Source organism: Myxine glutinosa, chromosome 6 (genome assembly GCF_964187855.1).
Source record: "Myxine glutinosa chromosome 6, kmMyxGlut1.1, whole genome shotgun sequence".
In the NCBI taxonomy this organism is placed as follows: domain Eukaryota; kingdom Metazoa; phylum Chordata; class Myxini; order Myxiniformes; family Myxinidae; genus Myxine; species Myxine glutinosa.
The window spans coordinates 138,707,850-138,730,496 of record NC_136266.1 but is presented as its reverse complement, the minus strand read 5'-3'; the positions used below and the strand labels follow the sequence as shown (position 1 = coordinate 138,730,496).

Below are 22,647 nucleotides of genomic sequence, written 5' to 3'. Positions count from 1 at the left end.
GACAGGCAGCGCGGTTGGTATTGTCGCGGTAGCGGACCGACTCTCTCACTCAACTTCGTGTCTGGTCTCGTTCTTGACCCAACTCTCAACTCTCTCAACTCGACTCTCTCACCGTCTCTCCCTCGCTCTTGACACGCGCTCGCGTATCAAGCCGCATGCTTTTTAGGTCCGCCTACCGGTGAACACGCCTCGGCCCTGATTGGTCGCGAGGGTTCACCGGCTCCTCCCTTCGTGACACGTTGATGGGGCCACGCCTCGCTCCGACAACTCCTCCCCCTTTTTCTCCAGCTTGACCGCGTGGTTAATGGCGTTTGGAGCCAGCGCTGCGGCTGGCAGAGACGTGCAATACACTTTGGAGGGAGGCTACACCGCAAAATGAAGGGGATTGAACAAGGGGCCTAGGTTATTTGATTAATGCAACGCAGAGTCAAACTATTGGAAACAGAGCCTTACCTGAAACACATACTAATGAAATAACTGAAGAAGGTCCCATGGTGTCCTCCGTGTTGCAAAATGGACTAACTAGGGTGCGACCTTTGACCTTTGGAAGATGGGGATATTTACAAGGAATTATTTACAAGGCTTATTATTTTACAAAGTGAAGTTTCTAAAAACCGTAACAATATATATATATATATATGTATATATATATATATATATACACACACACATACATACATTATACTATCATGTGTCTTTGTGCCAAGTGTGAACAAAATCGGTCCTTACACCATCTCCGAGTTATGGCTGTGGACGGACAGTCGCGACCAAATCCATAAGCCCCCATTTTGGACAGGTCCAACAGGGGCCTCACTTGCAATATATAAATTTTGAATCAATTGAAATTGGAAATGCATTGGTACAGATTTTGATTTGAATAAACCTCTCCTATAATTTCTGAGATGTGTTAAGTTGAGAGTTTTTGAATTTTAAGCACATTTCTGCTTTCAACAAAGTTAGAAAAGTCATTCTCCTGACACTTTTTTGTATGTATGAAAAAACCTTTGTGGTGAAATTTTAAGCCTTTTGGACTAAATTTAGGGGTTGCACACGAAGTTTGTAATTTCACATATTTGGCTCGCATGAATGTTTGGAGTTGATGATTTATTCTCCACTGCTATACTTGTGAGTTTGACCATTACAGTTGACCGATGACCTTGCTATACTGCACATTTTGAAGTTGTTTTTATGTTAATTGAATACAGTACAGCTGTACTCTGGTGTATGCAGTTGCTCTCATTGAAGAGTACAATCGTCTACTGACGAGGGATGAACAGCAAACCCAGTATCTGCTTCAAGTTGTGACGGAACATCGCAAGAGGTTTCCCGATTGCAGGAAATCAACCCTTATTGAGCACAAACATTGAGTGGCTGGCAACCATGAGTCACTGTGCAACTCCTAAAACTTGATGTATTCAAAAAATATTTCACAGGCAGAAGTTTTACCTCAATACCAAAAAAATTAAAGGTTAGGAGTAAAACAAGTCAATTTTTTTTTTGCCTTATGTAGCTAAGAACCACCCTAATACAGTAAAACTTCCTCCAACGCGGGGGATACATTCTGGGATAACCTCGTGTTGGAGGAATTCGCATTGGAGGAATCATTAAGCGTATGGGGAAATTGGGGATATGTTCCAGGCTCCCAAAAAACTGACCCTAAAACAGACTTTCTTGCTTTTCACCCCTCGTGTTGGAGGAATTCGCATTGGAGGAATCATTAAGCGTATGGGGAAATTGGGGATATGTTCCAGGCTCCCAAAAAACTGACCCTAAAACAGACTTTCTTGCTTTTCACCCCTAAGCCCAAATTGGGCTAAAGGGTATTGTCTTCCGGGTGTCCGTCAACTTTTGGTTTCCTTCAATTTCAAGGAGAACGGCTTGTCCGATTAAATCCATTTTTGCAGTGTGTGTTGGGGTTGAGTAGCCTTTCGAAAATGGGCACGCTGCAATTTTCAATGTCGCCGCCACGGCAGCCACCCGGGCGTCCGTCAACTTTTGGTTTCCGTCAATTTCGAGCAGATCGGCTTGTCCGATTAAATCCATTTTTGCAGTGTGTGTTGGGGTTAAGTAGAGGAAGGTTCCTATCGAAAATGGGCGCGCTGTGCTTTTCAATATGGCCGCCACGGCAGCCATCTTGAAATTGGTTTCCGTCAATTTCGAGCAGAACGGCTTGTCCAATTAAATCCATTTTTGCAGTGTGTATTGGGGTTGAGTAGAAGAAGGTTCATGGGCGTGCTTCGATTTTCAATATGGCCACCACGGCAGCCATCTTGAAATTGGTTTCCACCATGCATGGGCTGAGGGGTTACGCCCTCGTTGCGGTGCTATTTATTTTTACATGTTTCTTTGTATGGAATGGTGCAGCATTATTAAATATACATTAAAATAAGTGTTAGTATCATAATAGTACTGTATTATTGCAAAAATAACTCACCTTATTATGAGGTGGTTGTTGGAGGTTTGGGTGATGATGCTCGACGATGGGAGCCATAATGATCATCATGATCTGGGTGGGAGCCATAATGATCGACGTAAGCTCACTTGATGGCGGCAGATTTGGAGATGGTGACAGGTGGCAGCTCGTCCCACGTGTGTATATCAATTAAATAGTAATTAAGCAAGGTAATAAGGAATAAGGAAAAAGAATCAAATCTTTGGGGAAACGCCGGCCGTTTTTGTCGCAATTAATCCAGAATATAAAATCGAACTGCAATCGCCGATGACGGCAAATGGCGACTCGTATCATCGTACTGTAGCGGTTACCTTATTGGGACATAATCCACGGGCATGGGCCAGTGGGGCTTTTGATTGTGTGGGCGTGACGTGCGCGCGGTTGTTGAAGCCACGCCCTCCGAAGAGGGTGCTATAAAAGCTGTATGAGTTCCGTTCACGAGAGGAGTCTGTTGGAATAAAGGAGCTTTGCACACCTAAGAAATGGCCTCGTCCTCTCGTCATCCACAACTCCAACACTGGTGACCCCGACGTGATTTGAACACGCAACGTGTAAATTAAATATTGATTAACCGTTGTCCACACAAGGGGGGTCTTTGTAGCCTTGTATTCAGCCTAAATACACCTGCCTTGTGTGTACAAGGGTTAAGTAAAGTACAGTACAGTAACAAGGAATAAGAATAATAGTGTTACGGTTTTTAGAACCTTCACTTGTAAAATAATAAGCCTTGTAAATAATTCCCTGTAAATATCCCCATCTTCCAAAAGGTCAAAGATCGCACCCTAGATAGGCCACAAGCAACAAGTAGGACACCATAGAAACCTCTTCAGTTATGTCCTTAATATGTGTTTAATTAAGGCTGTGTTCCCAATAGTTGAATCTACGTTGCATTAATGAAATAAGAGTAGGCCCCAAAGTTCCCTTCAAAAGCGGTGCGAGTGGTTTTCTATCTCCCCACAAGACGCCATTGCCCATGTGCTTCATCTCGGAGAAGAAGGGGGAGGAGTTCTCAGAGCGCCAGAAGTAAGGCATGGCCCCGTCAAAGCACCATTAAGGGGCGGAGCCGGTGAGCCCTCGCGCCCTATCAGGGCCGAGGCGAGCTCACCGGTGGGTGTATCCTAAAAGCCGCGGCTTGATACGCAAAAACCCGATATAAGCGCCGCGCGCGGACTACTTGAGGATGAGTGGTTGGGAGATGAGTGGTTGGGGGATGAGTGGTGAGGAGAGAGTCAGAGAGGAGTTGGGAGTCGTGCGTGGGTCATGAGCCAGGAGACAAGAGCAGTGACGGGTCGGAGGTGAGTGAGGAAGCACGAAGTACGAGTGGAGAGAAAAGCGCTATACCCTCCCCGATTTGATAACCCCACCGAGTAAGGTCCACTCGCGTGGAAACGATATCACCAGCGCTACCTGCCGGGTTCGCCGCAAAGCTGGAGCGTGGATCGGGGCCGGGGCCTGGACGGATCCCATCACCTGAACCCTCTGCTTGGACCCTTCTCCTCCTACCATCCCTACCATTACCAACTCCCATGTAAGTCTGTTTGTTCTGTCCTGGGGTTGTTAATACCTTGGTCACAAATGGCCTGCGGCGTGTTGGCGGCGGCCGTAAGTCCCCAAAATTGCCATAACCGTGCGGTGGCCGCATGGTAGATACTGTAGCCGTGAGGCGATCGCACGGTTTTTTGCTCGTCGCAGGGGCTTACGATTTTTTAAATTTGACATTAAACTTTGTTTCGGAAATCGCAAGGCCGTAGGCCGCAACCCCACCGCATGTAGTATCGCAAGGTCACTGTACGGTTGCCGTGAGGTGACCTCAAGGTCACCTCACGGTTTTTACCCTGTCTGGTGTGCCTAGAAAATCGTACGGACTACAACTACTAGGACTCTGAACTGTGTACTGTGATTGACTACTAGGACTTTGAACTGTGTACTGTGAGTGACTAGTGTTATGCTTTGTTTATATAGAGACAATAAAAATTATTGGTGAAGATGTCTATATGTCATATGAATAGAGTTTTCCATGTCATAATAATAAAGAGTTTTCCTTCTAAGTTTGTTCGTTCGTTTGTTTGTTTGTTTTTTTAGTTTGTTTGTTTGTTTGTTACCACTCTACAGGCCACAGTTTTTTAGATATCTTCTCGAAATTTTCAAGAAACATTCGCCTGTGGCCTTCCTGGAAACGATTAGATTTTGGTGATGATCCGGATCAGTATCCGGATTTGCCAGACGTTTGAACGTTTCGTTAACATTGCGAGATAGGCACTTTTTTCAGTTTGTTGCTCTTTCCTCTTCCATCACTTGTCAAACCTCTTTCTTATTCCATGTGCATATTCATCCTTTGGTTCCCTAGACTCGACGTATATTTCATCCTCATCTGGAACTTCTTCTGGATCTGACAGTAAATTTATTAACATTTCAAGGGTACGTTTTGGAATACAATCCTGATGTGAATATAACAGATATGATCCTAATATTTCAGGAGTATACACTCCGGTAAAGGTTCTTCGACATAAGTTCCGTGTTTAGCTTTATGACTGACGATCCGGATTTCGCGACCGGCTAAACGAGTGCCCCTGTAGTTAAGTCTTTTTAAATTTTATTTAATTTTTTTGGGGAAATTATAATATTTTCTTTTTAAGTTTTCAATATTTAGTATTTAAAATGATAATGATTGACTTTGAAAAGTTTTAGTTTCTAAAAGGCAATATGTATTTCATTTTAACCCATGACAACATAACAATTTACTCTAGTTTGAAAGAATTTTATTAACATCGCATCACATATAATTCATAAGAAAACCACAGAAGTCAGGTTCTCAGATATTCAGATAAACACACTAAGTTATTACTCGTCCTTGTGACCACCCTGCTTATCCTCCCCTATGTTAGGAAGCTGTATCACTGTCATTGATGCCTCATCCCGCTCTCCTGACCCCTGGTACTGCAGTAGTTCACTTGTAAGTGATGAGTTGCTGGAGGCTGAGGCTAGGGCCGAGCTTGAAAACAGGTCGATGAGTTTTCCGTGCTGTGTCTGGCCCTCCTGCACCAGGCAGTACGCTTCCGCTATCATGTTGGAGGTGGTGGGGGCAGAGGCTGGAGGGCGCTCGGGCTGGGGCATGTTCTCTAAATACAAGAACCCCTGCTGCTGAGAAGGCTGAGACTCCAACGAAGACTGAGACTGCATCTGCGGTACCGGGTTCCGTCTGTACTGAGTAGGCACAAACGGTGTACTGTCTGTGTACTGTTGCACAGGGTTGGGGGCGGACAACGGACGGACTTGACTTGGAGGCGGCGGCAGGGGGTCTCTCGGTGCAGCTTCTTCTGGCTGAACCTGCTCGAGGTAGCGATGGCAGAGTCCAAAGGCTTCCTTCTGGAAGGTCCTGAAGCGGCTCGCCGGGACCTGCTGAACCACACTGCCCAACCACGCTGCGAATGTGTCTCTCTCTGAAGACTTCTGGTACTCCTCCTTGTCAAGCTGGAAACAGAAAGGAATAGACAATGTTCAAACATGTGCTAATATGTCATGTATGAACGATTATTTGCAGAGGAAAAATGTGGAATCACATCTATCTATAATTCCAGCAATCTCTGTGTGTCTGTGTGTCTGTGTGTCTGTGTGTCTGTGTGTCTGTGTGTCTGTGTGTCTGTGTGTCTGTGTGTCTGTGTGTCTGTGTGTCTGTGACCGCTGTTTCTCGACAACCACGGGTCCGATATACTTGAAACTTGCCAGGTATATTGCTGGGGACCCGAGGATGTGCCTTTTCAAGGTTTCATATTAATCGGACAATTACTTACCGAGCTATGTCCAAAAAACGATTCAACCAATCAGAGAGCAGCGAGCTATCACGTGTGCCGAACGTGGCGATCATACTCTGCCTCGGACGGCACATTTGACAGCGTATTCATTTATTTCACGTTGGAAAACTATGTTGCCGTTAAACTATGTTTTAAAACGAATTCAAACTGCGATTAAATTAAAACGATTCATCCTAACTGCGATTTGCGAACTTCCGGACAGTGAAGACTGTCCGGCAGCACGCTTTCCGGCAGCCAATCACAGAACGCTTTGTTGCGTAGGCGTGGCCGATGTGAGACGAGCGGAGCTGAGCGCGTTACGAGCTGACCGCCATTACGGTACGTAATTCGATTTCTTATGCGCATTATTTCTCCCAATTCAGTCAGAGCGAAGGGCGGAAGCGAAGAGCGTTGTTTTTTTTGTTTACGGGCGTACGGGCGGGGTAGAGCGTACGGGTAGCGTTTTTTTTTTTTTTTGGCAAGGAACGGGCACCCACGTACGGGCAATGCCCTAGTTATTACAATACAGATATATCACCTTGGACAACAGCTCCTTGTCCTTCTGCCGGTTCTCTGAGAGGAACTGGGACAGGATCTCCCCGAACTCCTTCTTCTTATGTGTCTTCTTCTCTATGAGCTTTCTCTTGCCAGAGATGGTGCTGCTTGTGGGCCGTCCTGGGCTGACACTCTGGCTACGATTCTGGGTGATATCGCTGCTGCTTCCTCTCTGTATGGATGGCCCCGCTTGTGTCTCCGCCTCCTCATCACTGCTCAGGTCTCCGGTCTGCTCCGTCGCCTCGTCCTGCTCACCCTGGAAACATCAACAATACACAATGTTTAAACATGTGGAAATATGCAGCTGTTGCTAGGGAAGGAAGAGGAAAAGGAAGGCAACGAAGAAGGGAAAAGCTGCACACAAATTTGAAAAAATAGTCACATAATAAATGTCTGTGAACTACACACTAACACACCATGTATGCCGATGCTTACCCATCCCATCTCTGATCCACTCCCACGGCGAAGAATGTAGGGATCCAAGAACGACAACGCTCGTAACTTCCACTGTTGTAGAACTGACTTCTTGCGCGCCCCCTGGCCGGACTTGCCCTCCCACCGACGCATCTTGCCGTAGTCTGTCCTCCAGTTCCGCCACCTTTTCAGGACTGCTGCAGCTGCCCATCAAAAAATTGAGAAATAGTGACATTAATAGTTTTCTGTGAAATATAATTTTGGTGCTGCAGACATGGAGAAATTGTCACATTAATAATTTTCTAAGAAATATACTTATGGTGAGGCAAAAATAACTTTATGTGCGCATATAAGCACATGTGCTTATAATCACAATGTTTTGACAGTTTAATTATAAGAAAAAAATAACATTTTTCATTTATAAGCACATGTGCTTTTATGCGCACTAATACCATATTACTGAAAATTATGCACAGTTTAACAAATACTTACGGGTCCAGTTGATGCTGCGGGCAAAGTCTGCCAATTCTGCATCCTTCCTCTTCCTGTTGCTGTAGTTTTCATCGCCGACATCATAAAAGTAGGGCCGTTCCTCAAACAAAGCAACTATCTTATCAAACAACTCATACTTGGCCGCCTCAGCTTCTTCATCACCTTCCCCTTCATCGTCATCCATGTCTTCTCCATGTTGTTCCCTGTCTTCAAACTCTTCTCTCTGTCTGTCCTGTGCCTCCACAAACTTCTTCGCTTTCCTCTTTTTCACTTTACTCCCTTGTGGTGGCATCTTGAAATCTGGAAATAAATCCTAATGTACGCAGAGCCGCGCCTTATATACACGATTGCCGTGCGGACCCCGTAACATTTGTGAACACTGCTGCCGCAGCCCGCAAAGCCGTACGATTTGTAAAAATCCCATCTACAAACCGCAGACCGCAGAACCGTGCAGCGGCAGCATCATATGTGACTAAGGCTTTAGTAAGACTGTGTAGTTTAAGATTGCCCTGTGTCCTTTTATTTCCTCTCTTGTACATTCTATTCCTTTCGTTTCCTCTTCATTATTGTTTGTAATAAATCATATTTATTCTTTCTTACCTCTTGGTTTCCTCTCGTCCGATCGTCTTCGTGTTTTCCCCATTGAGTACCTGTGGCGCGATTTGGCCAACCGCTCAGAATCGGGTTTAGTCTTTTGTTAACGGCCCGAGTCGCGGCTCGCTTCACTCGGCGTATGCATTAACGCTGCGGCTCGGGTGGAAATTATCTCCACGTTTACGGTCGGTCCTAGTAAGCAGGTATTTGGGACTTCATTGACCAATGACCCTGGCTACTACTGACCGGAAGTGACGTCATAATTTCTAGGATCGGGGAGGACGGCCAGCTTAAAAAGACAAGGGGATTAACCCCCCTCCCCCTTTGGTAACGGGAGTGCCGAACCCGAATCCGCAACAATATAAATCTTTGGGAAAACACCAGCCAGGATCGCGTAAATGTGAAACACACCCTCGCATTGGGGAGGTTTTAACCCATTTAATTCAGCACGTAAATTGGAAACCCCGTTTGAGGAAGCCGCGTTGGAGGAAGTTTTACTGTATATATATATATGTATATATAAATGCGAGTTGCCTGTGTGTGTGTGTGTGTGTGTCCGCGTTTTATTCATAGATAGCTGAACGGATCTTCATCAAACTTTCAGAGGTTCATCAGTGAGAGCCTGGGAGTGTTTTAGGTAACCAAAAAAAAAAAAAGAATATTGAAAAAAAAAAGTTAGTTTTTTTGGAGTTAAAATAAATAAATAAAAATAAATCGCTCGATAGTGCCGAAGCCTTTTTAAATTAATGACAGTTATATACAAGTACACATTCACATAAATAAATACAAAACAATCACCAGACATTTGAATACAAATAAATCAAACAATTCTGGAAGTGTGCGAAGTTGGCAGTACAGCTTCTTCTTCTTCCTGAATGGCAACACACTTAACCTTCCTCCACTCCCCTCCACCCCTCCCCCTCCTCCACCCATTCCCCCCCCCTCCCCTCCCCTCTCCCCTTCCCGCCCCCTCCCCTTCCCCTCCTCTCCCCCCTCTCCCACCCCTCCCCCCTCTGCCCCCTCCCTTCCCCCCTCCCCTCCTCCTCCCCCCTTCTCCCCCGCCTTCCCCCATCCCATGCACGGCAACGCCAGGTACTTCTGCTAGTGCATAATATAACAGCATCAGAGGTATTTGCATTTGCTGATGTCTCAGTTGTATTTGAGTTTGCATTATAATGAAGTGCATGCATTTATATTTGCATTTGCATTGGTAAGATCTAGAGGTATTTGGATTTGAATGCACTTGAACCCAATTCTGACCCCTGACCTTATTTTTCTGACAAACTCAACCTACTTGTGCACATTCCATCTCCAGACTGTCTGCTTAGAGAGCAACCATCGTACCCGTCTGCGCTACCTGACCCTTGTCAACACTCGACACCTCTCTCCCACCGAACAGGGTTTCGTCCTCGGCTATGATTTTTCTCATCAGGACAGGTATTCCCTCTCATTTAATGTTCGTCTCATCTGCTGTGCACTAATTAACATGCAACAGAGAAACTGTGCAGTGGTGAGGGATTTCACTCAGTTGTTATTAAATATATATATATATTGTGGGAGCTGTGCTCGCACGATAAAATCGGACAAAATGGACGACGCCAGGAATTAAGTTTCTCTGAGCTATTTATTCCCAGCTCACTCAAACGAACTCCAAAGCACTGAATCAGCCCATCGAACGGGCGGCAATATATATCAGAAACTCAACACACAAAAGCCACGCCTCTCAGGCGGGGCGTGGTATGCAAATAGATACGCCACGCCTCTCAACGGGGCGTGGTATGCAAGGCAAGCGTTCGCCCGGTAAAGGCAAGTTTCAACACGCCCGGGCTAGTCCGGACACGTGACCGCTCGCCGGTTGCGTCATCGGCCGGTGCAGGGTAATTGTGTCATGCTACCGGTAACCGCTACACGCCCCCCCCAGAATTAACATGCACCGGGAGAGTCAGTTTGAGGGGGGTCTTGATGACCCGGCCGAAACGACCCCTGACGATTCGTGTGGGGGTGGTAGGTGGCGGGGCGGTGGATGGTCGGGCGAGGTGCCTGGTTGATGGGGGACGGCCCTGTCGTGGAGGAAGGGCCAACCGTGGAGGTTGGTCAAGGTCCAAATGGGCCGGCTTGAGGCGGTCCACGGAGATGCGGTCCGCCTTGCCGCCGATGTCGATGGTGAACGACTTGTCGTCCCTCTTCAGGACCCGGAAAGGTCCATCGTACGGCGGCCGGAGCGGTCCCCGGTGTGCGTCGTGCCGGATAAAAACGTACTCCGCAGTGCAAAGTGCTGGGGGGACGTGGGGTTGGGGGCAGCCGTGGTGGGACGTGGGCACGGGGGCAAATCTCCTGGCGGCCTCCTGGAGGACCGAGCGTTGGTAAACCGCGGACCAGGGTCCGGTGGCGGTGGCGGTCTGGGACGCCTTCCGGCCTGGGTGAGAGAGGCCGTGGAGCGAAGCAAAAATGCGACGCCGCCAGGTGACCGGCACAACGGGGCGATGTCGGCCTTGGGAGACGTCACAAAGCAGGACCGTGTCTGCGAAGGGGACGTCAGCCAAGCGGAGGCCCGTGTCCGCCACCCGGAGTGCCTGCACCGTTCCGTCGGTGGCCTGGTCCGTCGCCATCAGGGCGAAATCGACGCCGAGGTGAACGGCGTTGGCGCCGGCTCGAGAAAGGCAATCGGCCACAGCGTTGTCCTTGCCCGCGACGTGCCGGATGTCCGTCGTAAATTCTGGCACGGCAGAGAGGTGGCGCTGCTGGCGGGCCAACCACGGCTCCGTAACCTTCGCCATGGCGAAGACCAGGGGTTTGTGGTCCACAAACGCCGTGAATGGGCGGCCCTCCAAAAGATGGCGGAAATGGCGAACAGCCAGGTAAAGGCCGAGGAGCTCGCGGTCGAAAGCGCTATACTTGCGCTCGTTAGGGCGAAGCTGCCGGCTGAAGAAGGCCAGCGGTTGCCAAGCTCCGTTCACCCACTGTTCATGCACGGCGCCCACCGCGTAGTCGGAAGCGTCCGTGGTGAGGGCGATGGGTGCGTCGAGCGCCGGGTGCGCCAGCATGGTCGCGTTGGCGAGGGCCAGCTTAACGCCGGTGAACGCCGCGTCCATCTCTGTGGTCCAGGCGACGTCGTGCTTGGCCGGCTTGCCCCGGAGAGCTTCGTACAGGGGGCGAATGAGTTGGGCGGCGCGAGGCACGAACCGGTGGTTGAAATTTACCATCCCCAAAAATTCCTGTAGGGCCTTGATGGAGCGAGGGCGTGGGAAACTTGTGACTGCCTCCACCTTGGTAGGCAGCGGGACGGCCCCGCGCCTCGTGATGCGGTGCCCCAGGAGGTCGACGGCCGTTACGCCAAACTGGCATTTCGCCGGGTTGATGATGAGGCCGTGCTGGCCGAGGCGCTCAAAAAGCGTGCGCAGGTGGACGAGGTGCTCCGCCCGGGAAGTGCTGCCGATGAGAATGTCATCCAGGTAGACAAACAGAAAGGTGAGATCGTGCAGCACACTGTCCATCAGCCGCTGGAAGGCCTGGGCCGCGTTCTTAAGGCCGAACGGCATTCGGATGAACTCGAAGAGGCCAAAAGGTGTAATTACAGCCGTCTTCGGAACGTCGGCCGGCCGGACAGGTACCTGGTGGTAGCTCCGAATGAGGTCGACCTTGGAGAAGATCACCCGCCCCGCCAAACGGGCGGAAAAGTCCTGTATGTGTGGTATCGGGTACCGGTCGGGGGTGGTGGCGTCGTTGAGGCGGCGGTAATCACCACCCGGTTTGGGCACGATGTGCAGGGGCGAGGCCCACGCGCTATTCGAGCGTCGCACAATGCCCAATCGCTCCAGCGCGTCGAATTCCGCCTTCGCTACGGCGAGTTTGGCCGGGTCGAGGTGGCGAACCCTGGCGTAGACCGGTGGACCTGTGGTCGGGATGTGGTGTTCGACGCCGTGCTTGACGGCGACGGCCGAAAACGTCGGCTGCGTGAGGGCGGGAAACTCGGCGAGTAGGCGGGTGAAATCGTCCACGGCCGGGAGCGCGCAGGCTAGCTTGGTCGGAGCGGAGCCGCTCGAGCAAGCGAGCAAGCTGAAGGTCTCCGCGTTGATGAGCCGACGCCGTTTGACGTCGACCAAAAGCCCATGCGCGCAAAGAAAATCTGCACCCAGCAAGGCCATGGGCACGTTTGCCGTGATGAAGTCCCACCTGAAGCGCTGGCCCCCGAAGCAGAATTCGACGCTGCGCGAACTGAAGGTGCGGATGGAGGAACCGTTTGCGGCGACCAAAGCGGGACCACAAAGCGCGGCCTGTTTGTCCTCCACAGAGGGGGGTATCACGCTCAGCTGAGCGCCGGTGTCGCACAAAAAATGCCGCCCGGACTCCGTGTCCGTGATAAACAGAAGGCTGCCTGAATGGCCGACGCTCATGGCAGGCAGCGAGCGCCGGCCTGGTCGTTTCCCGACCTGCCGAAAGTGCATGTTGGGCGGCACGTTCTGGCCTGCCCGAACCTGGCGTGGTAATAGCACATGGTCCGCTCTGGTGGAGGCTCCGGCGGTCACGTCGGGTTCGGTCAACCGGGCGTCACGGCGGCCGCAGCCGTCAGTGGCGCGGACTCGGCCGGTGGAGGTGGTGACGTGGGCGTTGCCTCGGTCGGCCCAGGGTCCCAGGCGGCCGCTCCGACGTGTCGCCTGGCCGAGCAAAATTTATCGGCCTCCTTGGCCAGGGCGCGAGGGTCCGTGATGGGCAAATTAGCCAAAGCTAATCATACCTGCCCGGGTAGCCGCTGGAGAAACAGCCTGCGGAAGAGAAAGTCCGGGCTGTGGTCGCCGAGTAGAGCAAGCATGTGGTCCATGCTTTCGGACGGACGGGCCTCGCCCAACTCCGGGAGGTGTAGTAGTTGTCGTGCGCGTTCGGTCTCCGTGAGTCCAAACGCACCGAGGAGTAGGTCTTTGAGCGCGCCGTATTTGTCGGCGTCCGGCGGGTGCTGTAGGAAGCTCAGAACCCAGGAAGCGGAGGAGGTGTTGAGCGCGGAGACCACGTGGTGGTAGCGCTTCGTGTCCTCCGTAATGTTCAGCAGGGCGAAGAGAGAATCCGCTTGAGCAAACCAAACGGCCGCGTGAGATTCCCAGGAGTCCGGGAGCTTCAAAGCTACAACTGACCTCATCGCCGTGTTCCTAGAAAGGGGTCACCAATTGTGGGAGCTGCGCTCGCACGATAAAATCAGACAAAATGGACGACGCCAGGAATTAAGTTTCTCTGAGCTATTTATTCCCAGCTCACTCAAACGAACTCCAAAGCAATGAATCAGCCCATCGAACGGGCGGCAATATATATCAGAAACTCAACACACAAAAGCCACGCCTCTCAGGCGGGGCATGGTATGCAAATAGATAAGCCACGCCTCAACGGGGCGTGGTATGCAAGGCAAGCGTTCGCCCGGTAAAGGCAAGTCTCAACACGCCGGGGCGAGTCCGGACACGTGACCGCTCGCCGGTTGCGTCATCGGCCGGTGCAGGGTAATTGTGTCATGCTACCGGTAACCGCTACAATGTTTTAAATTTTGCCAGTGGACAGGCCGTTTGTGTGCATATCCTTTGGATAACACAAGTTTGTGTCGGCCTGTTTGGCATTCCCAATTGAGTATTTAGTTCATTATGTTGTGATCCCAGAATCAAATCCTATATAATGTACTCAATTGTTCATTGTCTCCTAATTTCCTCATCATTCATGTTTGTTTTGTCAAATGTGTCACTTTCCTGAAGCTTTTTCTTTTTCATCTAACTGCTTCCCCCTTTATGCCATCATCATCGTTACTCCGCAGCCCCTCCTGCACCGTCGGCCTAGTGCTACCTCTACATAGCGACACCATGATCCACCTGGATGGAGATGGGTAAGGTGTGTGTGTGTGTGTGTGTGTGTGTGTGTGTGTGTGTGTGTGTGTGTGTGTGTGTGTGTGTGTGTGTGTGTGTGTGTGTGTGTGTGTGTGTGTGTGTTTGTGTGTGTGTGTGTTTCCCTGTGTGCTAGATGCCCATTTGGCAGTTCCCATAGCCTAAACAAGTAACACATGTCAGCATTGTATGCTTCTCAAATGATGCCAAGTGCCACTGACTTTTGTCATGATTTAATATATGGGTGCTTCATTGGTAGTGTGACTCATCAGGGTTTGATTCTCGCTGGATGCAAACTTTAACGAAAAACTGCTGCTCTGGTTAAGTGAGTGGTGTTGCATCTATTATCATGGCTTTTTGAAGTTTGGGACCTAAAGCCAGCTGTCTACTTTGCATTTAGGTTATGGACTTTAAATATCTCAAAATAATAGGCTATTGTGTACTGGAACGCTGGATAAATTTGTTGCTTGGAAAGAGCTGTATAATTTTCACTGCCGACAATAAGTATAAGCACTAGGTGTATCATGGATATGGTGCGCTACAGGCCTGATAGATGAAATGGACTTTATTTGTGCTTAATTAAAAAATTTTTTATTAACTACCTCATGATGCAGCTGTTATTAGTCCACTACTGGTTTCACAGGAGGGGCCTATAGGTTTGCTCTCCGTCTGTCTGTCTGTCTGTCCCACCTGTGGTTTTTCAGACTTTCCACCCTTACCCTTTTGACATATCCAAATGAAATTTGGTACATGGTTACAGTACGATAGGTTACAGAACAAGTTTGAGTTTCAGGGCGTTTCGCCAATTTTTCAGAGTTAAGCCCTTTTTGAACGTATAAAATATCACACCCATAGAGGGGGGGGGGGGGGGCATGTATTGCAAAAAGAATTCACCCTATTGTTTTTTTATATTGTTTTTTTGTTTCCTTCTGTATTTGCAGAGGTTTTATCGTGACAACGGATGAAAAAACATACATATTTAAACCTGTCTCCGTGCAGGCTATGTGGTGAGTGGAGTGTTCGATAGATTATTCATGTGAGCATTGTCTGGTCATCAATTACATTGAAAATATGAATGGATAAACAAAAAAATAGGGAGTAAAGGTTGAAAGATGCTGTGTGCTACAACATTTTGCACTAAAAGTTTATTTACAGTACTGTATTATAAAATGAATACCATTAAGAATTTGACCCCGACCCCTGGTCCTCAGGACAGCTCTGCAATGCCTGCACAGGGCATGTGAGGGAGCACGTCGGCGCTCGCCGGCGCTGGCACGCTCCTATGATGCCTGGCTTGCACGATACTCCGCAAACATCTCCTCAGATCAAAATCGCATCAACAAGTGGAATGTCATGTTGGACCTCGTATCTGTGCGGCTCAATTCGCCGAAAGACATGTCAGCACCAAATTTGATTGTCGTTATGTCGCATGTTCTTGTTGTTTGCTCACTAAAATCCTTTGAACTGCTGGATTATATATTGGGTTGTCATATGGGGGTGTTTGACATGGTATTTGCTCTTGTTGTGAGTCTAGACTCTAGTTTGACAAGATCATGCAGAGGTAGCACACTTACTTTTGAGCTGTCTTGTCTGTGCTCGCTCAATTCCCAATCCGACTATACAAATGTCAGATTGGTGCTTTGCAGGCAGGATGTTGCCTTACAAAGTGCGTCATCCTTCATATTGATGTTAAGCTGGGTATCCCATCTGCTAGCATTCATGAATAGTAGGTGAGATATCACCTGCATGATGAACAAATTACAAATTCTTGCACATTACGTCATACATCAGACCTGGCTAGCCGAAAAAAAAACTTCCCTGGCTTGACCCCACTTGTATGTGGGAATAATAGGGATTGTTGATGAAGATGAAGAAAAAGTAGTACTATTACAAGGCGGGCCATTTATATATTTATGGTTTTGAACCCCCTGTAATTATGTTACTAAGAAACAAAATCGAACAAAATATTTACAGGACATGGGTACATATTTCAGTCCAAAAATTAAAAAGTTTCGTTGGGCCATTCGCGGACCTGGAAACCACAGTGAGCTGGCACGTGCGATTTCTTCTTGTGGGGCTCTGTTAAGGGCAGGGTTTACGCAACTCAACGAGCGAACATTCAAGATCTGAAAGAGCAGATTCAAGCAGCTTTTGGAAAAATTACGGTCGGAATGCGACAGAAAATGGTCTTGGAGTATAGCGAAAGAATGCACACACTGCTTGAAAATTATGGAAATAAAGTCCAAATTCACAACTAATTTTGTACACTTCTGAATTCAATAAATTTTTCCCACAAAAACTTGAAATATGTCCCTATATCCTGTTTACACATCGGACCTCCCCCTTACAAAGGGAAAAGGAGGAGAGAAACAACCAAATCCTTTAAATAGTTTGTTCAATTTCGTTTCTTAACTTAATTACATGGGTTCAAAACTGGGAATTCAAAACTGGGAAAAAAATAAATGGTTCACCCTGTAGTAGTCGTAGTAGTAGTAGTATCTCGAATTGTTATTCTTCTCTAATAAGATGAAGTACATCCTGAATTTTACACTAATTGTTTAAATAATCAGCAACTCGTGATACTAAAGCACACTTTTTAGCTTGTAGCTCTTTAAGACCGCTTTCAAATGAGTCTTTTTATGTTTAAAAATGGTGGCTTTTGAACTGCCATCTTACCAACCTGTGCCATCATACCAATTACTGCATTATGCTGCAAAGTCCCAATTGTCGCTCTGCAATAGCTTATTGTGCTTGTTATGGTGGATCTGAACTCTCAGCGTTGTGTAATACATCTCACCTTTTGTTCTCTGCAACACAGTCCGCACTCCGCATACATTACAAATACTCCTCCGCCCTCTGAACAATCAGGCAGCTAAGGTCCACCCCCTGCTCTTTTGCCCACTGGTCAATGGCGCTTATTGTATTTACCCATTGGACAAAGTTATAGGTGCTGTGATGCATTGTCTAATTTTTCCTTGACACACAACATATTTCACACGACATGTGGGTTGGCATACACCGGTCATCTTTGTGGCACGAATACGTGCTTCTTACAACAACGTTAGGGAAAGTTTAAGCAGTGCCATCCCACCTTCGTGCTCAGATTTGAACACTTCCTTCCCGATCTGGTTGTTGGTAAGATTTAACACTCGTGGTAAGAATTAATTTTGCTTTCCAGTGGGGATCATCAATGAAGCACGACAAAATGCCAATTATCACTATTTTCTGTCGCCTGTTGTACTGAAGAATCATTTTGCTTCTCTGGTCACAAATAATAAAGTTAGTCTTACAGGTTGTACACCCTACTGATCATCCTAAAAGATCATGTGATGTATGCATTTGCAAGATGGATGTTCTTCACCCGACAGAGGAAAAACATAAATTTCTGCAAATGACATAACTTTTCACTGCTCGAAGTAGCACTTTGCATATAACGGTACTTCATCTCATAATTCTTCAGATGTGAGTGTCCCAGCTGTTATTAAATAGCCACCGATAGATAACGTGGTGTTGACAATTTCTGTTTGCTTCGGGTTGCAGAGAGACAGAGAGCGAACGAGTGGAACTGCTGATTCGGAGCAAGCTGCGGGAAATCGTGGTCCATCATGACCTGGAAAATGTTACCAGCAGGCAGGTCAGGCTGGGAAAATGTAAATTGGATTGCAGAAAATGGCAAAAAGCAATTTAATGGAGAAACTTTTTTGGCTGATATTGGTTTGCTGTGATTAAAATAATTTAGTTGCATTCATTTTTGACTAAAATTTGTACATTGTTTTATATCTGAAGTGTACTCAGCCATGCGGTGGGGTTGTTCATCTGCCGGCGGGGATTCAGTTGTTCGGCGGTGTTTAACTGTGTGACTCTCATCTGGTGCAGATTCGACTGGAACTGGAGCAACAGCTTAACCGTAAACTGACGGACTACCGTGGTGTAATTGACAATGAACTCATCATTCTGCTTGGGCAAATGGATAGTCCTTCGAAGATCTTTGACCACGTGTACCTTGTCAGTTCTTTATTTAATTTTTCCTCTTGCTATTCCTTCTTGCCTTGCATTTTCTTTTTTGCTATAAACTGTGTATAAAATACAATGTGTCAGAAAACCTGTGTTTTTGTTTTTTGTTTCCTCCTGATGAGTAATGTGGATGCATTGTAGAGGATCTGCGACATGTAAACTAAAGGATCTGTCAGAGGTTCATGATGTCGCATGTTAGAGTGTGCTCGCTGATGGCAGACAGTGCTGTGATGATACGAAATGAATGAATGAATTATACAGGCGTCCACTTAAATCAGGCAATTAATTTGAATTGCAGAATATGTCGAGTACTGTTGTAGACACCTGTGGTTGCACAATATCCATGCACCCCACAACCACATTATACAGCAGTGTATAAATATCTGTTTTATCTTGATATTAGTGATGCTCACATCATGTTGCTTTTGGTTTTTTCTTCCTATTTTTAGGGATCGGAATGGAATGCATCCAACTTGGAGGATCTTCAGAGTAGGGGGTGCGTAAGTGGAATTACTGAAAATGGCATGGGTGCACATAAAATGAATGTGCGATTCTGTTTTGCTTACCTCCAAAGCCTGTATTATTTGTCCCCTACCGGTGTACACCGGAGGGGACTATAGGTTTGCACGCCGTCCCCCGTCCGTCAGTCCGTCACGCAAAGAACAGTTTTCCGGACTTTTTTTCTAAACGCTTAAGGCTAATGATTTCAAACTTGGCACATGGTTTCCTTATGATAAGTTACAGGTCAAATTCGAACTTCACGACGTTTCGATCATTTTTGAGAAAGTTATGGCACTTTGAACTTTGGGAATTCTGATGATCCTTAACTCAGTGCCATTTTAAGTTTTAATTTCCTTTAAAAAAGATTTTCTCTGCAATAATTGGACAGATTGAGATCAAATTTGCACCGTAGGGGGGACATATTTTAATGGTAATTATGACGTCACAGGTCACGTGGTTCGGCCGCCATATTGGTTTTCGTGAAAACACGAAAACCCCTTTTTCTCTGCAACGGCTGAACAGATCGAGGCCAAACTTTGCAGGCAGAATCGCATACCCATGACGAACAAAAATGTCAGCGAGCATGACGTCATGCTTCACATGGTTTCAGAGTTATGACGTTTTTAAGCATGAACCTTTAAAACCGAGCCCCTTCCTCATTTTTGATCCAATCGAGGGGAAACTTCACAGATCTGTTCAGCATGTAAATCTACTAAAATGTCATTTTGGAATTTGCGATAGGGCACGTCGTTTAGCAGATATCGTTAATTGAACGAAAATATTTTTTAAATGGATATCTCTTGTTTATTCTGGAGTTCTCCTCAAGCCGCACCGCGCGCCCTCAGCCTCGTCTCGCGAACGTCAACAGCGCGACACATCGCACGCTTTCTTGAGGGGCGGAGCCAAGCCGAGCAACATATATATATATACACATCGATCATTGATCGTGAACCGCGGAAAATATAATAAATTACTGATATTTAGCGACTCGAAAGGTTCTTTATCAACAACTTATTTTCTCGTGCTTCTGCTGACCTGTCTGCAAGGTATATAAATCGATGTCCCGAGTGCGAATCACAGGTGAGCCCGTCCTGAGGTAATTAGCGATTGGGAACGATTCAGAACCTGTGGGCAAATAACCCTTGGTAAATTCCCCAACTGTTTGCCGGACGACAGACTGCCGGTAGGGGACATGTATTGCAGCGCAATACTCAGAATGCTTGTTAAACTGGAGTTTGCTCTACAACCTTGTTTTATACCGTGGATGACCAAGGCAAGGGAACACAATATGATTTACATTGTGCATTCAAATATGAATGTCTCGTAATTGGTAGTGAACTGACTGACAATTGCACACATTGTTAATGAAACGTTTCCCACTTCATCTGACATGTGGCAGCGGCCTCTATTATGTGGTGCATCATCAGCAGCGTTTACTTGTACATGGAAAAATAGCTCGTTTCAGGTTTCACCAGCCATTCATTATCAAAATTTTGCATCCGAGTGGACATTCATTGGCAGCCAGTGGTGGTGTGTAGAAAGTCAACCATGGACGTGAAAACGTTCGGAGATGGTTGTGGAAGTTTCAAGACTGGGAGCGCACATGATTTGAAATCGAAAAATCTAAGCCCGAGCAAAAATAGCGAAAGGTTAATAGACGACCGGACGGACATCCATACATCACGACCAAATGTTTTTTTTGTTGTTTTTTGTATACAGAATCGAGGCTCGTGTAAGAGCACATTGAACATGAAAACATGTACAGACACATAAAACATGCAATGAAGGGAGTGGGAGACAAGAGGGGGAGAGAGGGAAGCACACAAGCACAACAACAAAAGAGAACAGGGATGCCGGTAGATCTGTGGAAGGGGAAGGGCTGGAGGAGGAGGGAGGGGTACATGGTATAAAGCAAATGAACACTTCTAGGAATTTCAGGAAAGAAGTTGGGGATTTAAAGAGGTGGATTTGGGGTGTTTTAACGGCGGTAGAAAATATCAAGGTTTTGGATGGGGGAAGATAAGAGATGGTGGTGAACAGCTGTTTATTAATTTTTAGCTGTTTAATAAATTTTAGCTGTTTAAGTTTTAGTTTTAGCTTTAGTTGTTTAAGTTTTAAGTTTTAGCTGTTTAATTAAAATGAAAAATTTAACAGCTGTTTAATTAATGTTTAATTTTATTATCTGTTTATTAATTAGTTTATTAAACAGTTATGAACAACTGCTATTAATTCATCTCTTTGAGATGAGATGACCTAAATATGCCTACAACAGTAACATACGTGTGTCTATAAAATATGTACATAGGTACGTCTATATAATGCGAGTATTTCAGTACATAAAATTGGGAACATGAATCTATACAATAGAACCAAAAAGGTCTGTTTGTCCACTGTATGAACATAAACCAACATCACCAATGCATCGTCGACACACAAAACAAGTTCTGGTGTGGGTTTGCAATCACTGATTGCTCTTTCTAATTCTTGTGCTGCATGCTTGTTCAAATAAATTGGGAGACCTTCATATTTGAATGCACTTCCTATATATATTTATTTGACAGTCACATTAACTTTTTCTCATTGAATTTACTTTCACTAAATCTGTTTAAAATTTTTTTCTTTTAATTTACCAAAGACGAATCTGAATACCGTACTTTTGCTGAAGGTTTCACTCCCGTGTCCTTTTGTTAATTCCTTTGTCGCAAGGTACATACGAGGAGCATTCAAAAGGTCATGCGACTGAGATACTCTAGTACAAGACACACCAATGCTTTTTAATTTCCTTGAGTCTTCTTCTCCTTCTCTTCCCTTTATAAGGGGTGAGGTCCAATGGTACCAATCTTCTGTCCTGCCTTGACAACGGTATGTCCTCCATTCCCCTCTGTCCTCTGCCAATTCTCTCAACTCGCCAACCATCCCCACCCTATTGATATCCCTCCTCACACAATCCTCCTATCTCAAGTGTGGTCTACCTATTTTCCTCTGACCTTGTTTCCTCAACCTATTTGCTCTCTTTGATATTCTATCTTCCCCCATCCACACCAAGTGTCCAGCTGGCTTCTTACCAATCTCCCCGTTAAGCTTATTTGCACATCAATCTCCTCCCTCAGTGCCTCCATCCTCCTTGTATCAATCCTCCTGACCTAGTTGTTCTTGGAGACCTGAAGTTTCTGTTGTTGTCTCTCTGTCAGCGCCAGTGTCTCCAGACTGTAAAGGTAGGCCGGCGTTGCACAACACACCAGAACTGTCCATTTATATTTCCTTGATATAGTTCTGTCTGCCATTACTCCTTCCACCCTCCTCCATGTATTCACACCCTCCTGAATCCTCTTGCGCACCTTTGCCTCTGACCTACCATCCCCGGTCTCTGTTCTCCCAAGATACTCAAACCTATTTCCCCGTCTGCTCTCCTTCCCTCTAACCTGATTTTCGTTTCTTTTCTCTGGTCCTCGACCCATGTCACCTTGGTCTTCTCCATACTCCTCTTCAGTCCATGCTTCCAGAATGCCTCCTTCCACTCCCCCAGTTCCTCTTGTATCTCCCACTTACTCTCCACCACAACAGCCAGATCATCCGCATACAACATCCTCCCCAGAATACCCCTCATGCTTACCCTCCTGCTTATCAACTCCATCACCATGATAAACATGGGTGGACTGAGAGCGCTTCCCTGCCTCAAACTGATGTTCATGCTGAACTCCTCCGACATCCTAGGACCAACCAAGACTCTTCTTTTCGTTCCTTTGTACATCCCTTCCACCAACCTAACTTCTGCTTCTGGCATTAGTCTTGGACAATTATGAAATCATTTTAATACACAAGTGTACATAAATATGAGTAAGATATCTAAATGGATTTTTATTTTCCAAATGCCTCATTTGTTTAGATGGGTCTTTGACTATTTGTGAGTATCTCATTCATATAACTTTTTGAATGCTGCATATATCACGTGTACAAGTGTCTTATCGATCACTGGTGA

General features: G+C 46.7%; 2 protein-coding genes across 5 annotated transcripts in view; one reads left to right on the top strand and one right to left on the bottom strand.

Moving 5' to 3' along the window:
- The window catches only part of LOC137430355 (protein phosphatase Slingshot homolog 3), a 69,999-nt gene that overhangs the window by 19,158 nt on the left and 28,194 nt on the right, over window positions 1-22,647 (top strand). For all 3 annotated transcript variants that reach the window (XM_068121160.2, XM_068121159.2, XM_068121162.2), the window contains 7 exons: window positions 9,614-9,735; window positions 14,087-14,155; window positions 15,095-15,160; window positions 15,365-15,550; window positions 17,694-17,787; window positions 18,030-18,158; window positions 18,617-18,663. In XM_068121160.2, the coding sequence (XP_067977261.2) occupies window positions 9,614-9,735; window positions 14,087-14,155; window positions 15,095-15,160; window positions 15,365-15,550; window positions 17,694-17,787; window positions 18,030-18,158; window positions 18,617-18,663 (713 nt within the window). The remainder of the gene's footprint in view (window positions 1-9,613; window positions 9,736-14,086; window positions 14,156-15,094; window positions 15,161-15,364; window positions 15,551-17,693; window positions 17,788-18,029; window positions 18,159-18,616; window positions 18,664-22,647) is intronic.
- LOC137429101 (uncharacterized) overlaps window positions 5,196-22,647 on the bottom strand; it is a 70,842-nt gene continuing 53,390 nt past the window's right edge. The window contains exons 2-4 of one of the 2 annotated variants that reach the window (XM_078780577.1): window positions 7,234-7,415; window positions 6,782-7,054; window positions 5,196-5,923 (exon numbers count right to left, since the gene is read on the bottom strand). In XM_078780577.1, the coding sequence (XP_078636703.1) occupies window positions 5,294-5,923; window positions 6,782-7,054; window positions 7,234-7,365 (1,035 nt within the window). In that variant the 5' untranslated portion in view covers window positions 7,366-7,415 and the 3' untranslated portion in view covers window positions 5,196-5,293. Of the gene's footprint in view, window positions 5,924-6,781; window positions 7,055-7,233; window positions 8,735-22,647 lie in introns of those variants that run through there. The other variant, XM_078780576.1, reaches the window with a different exon arrangement.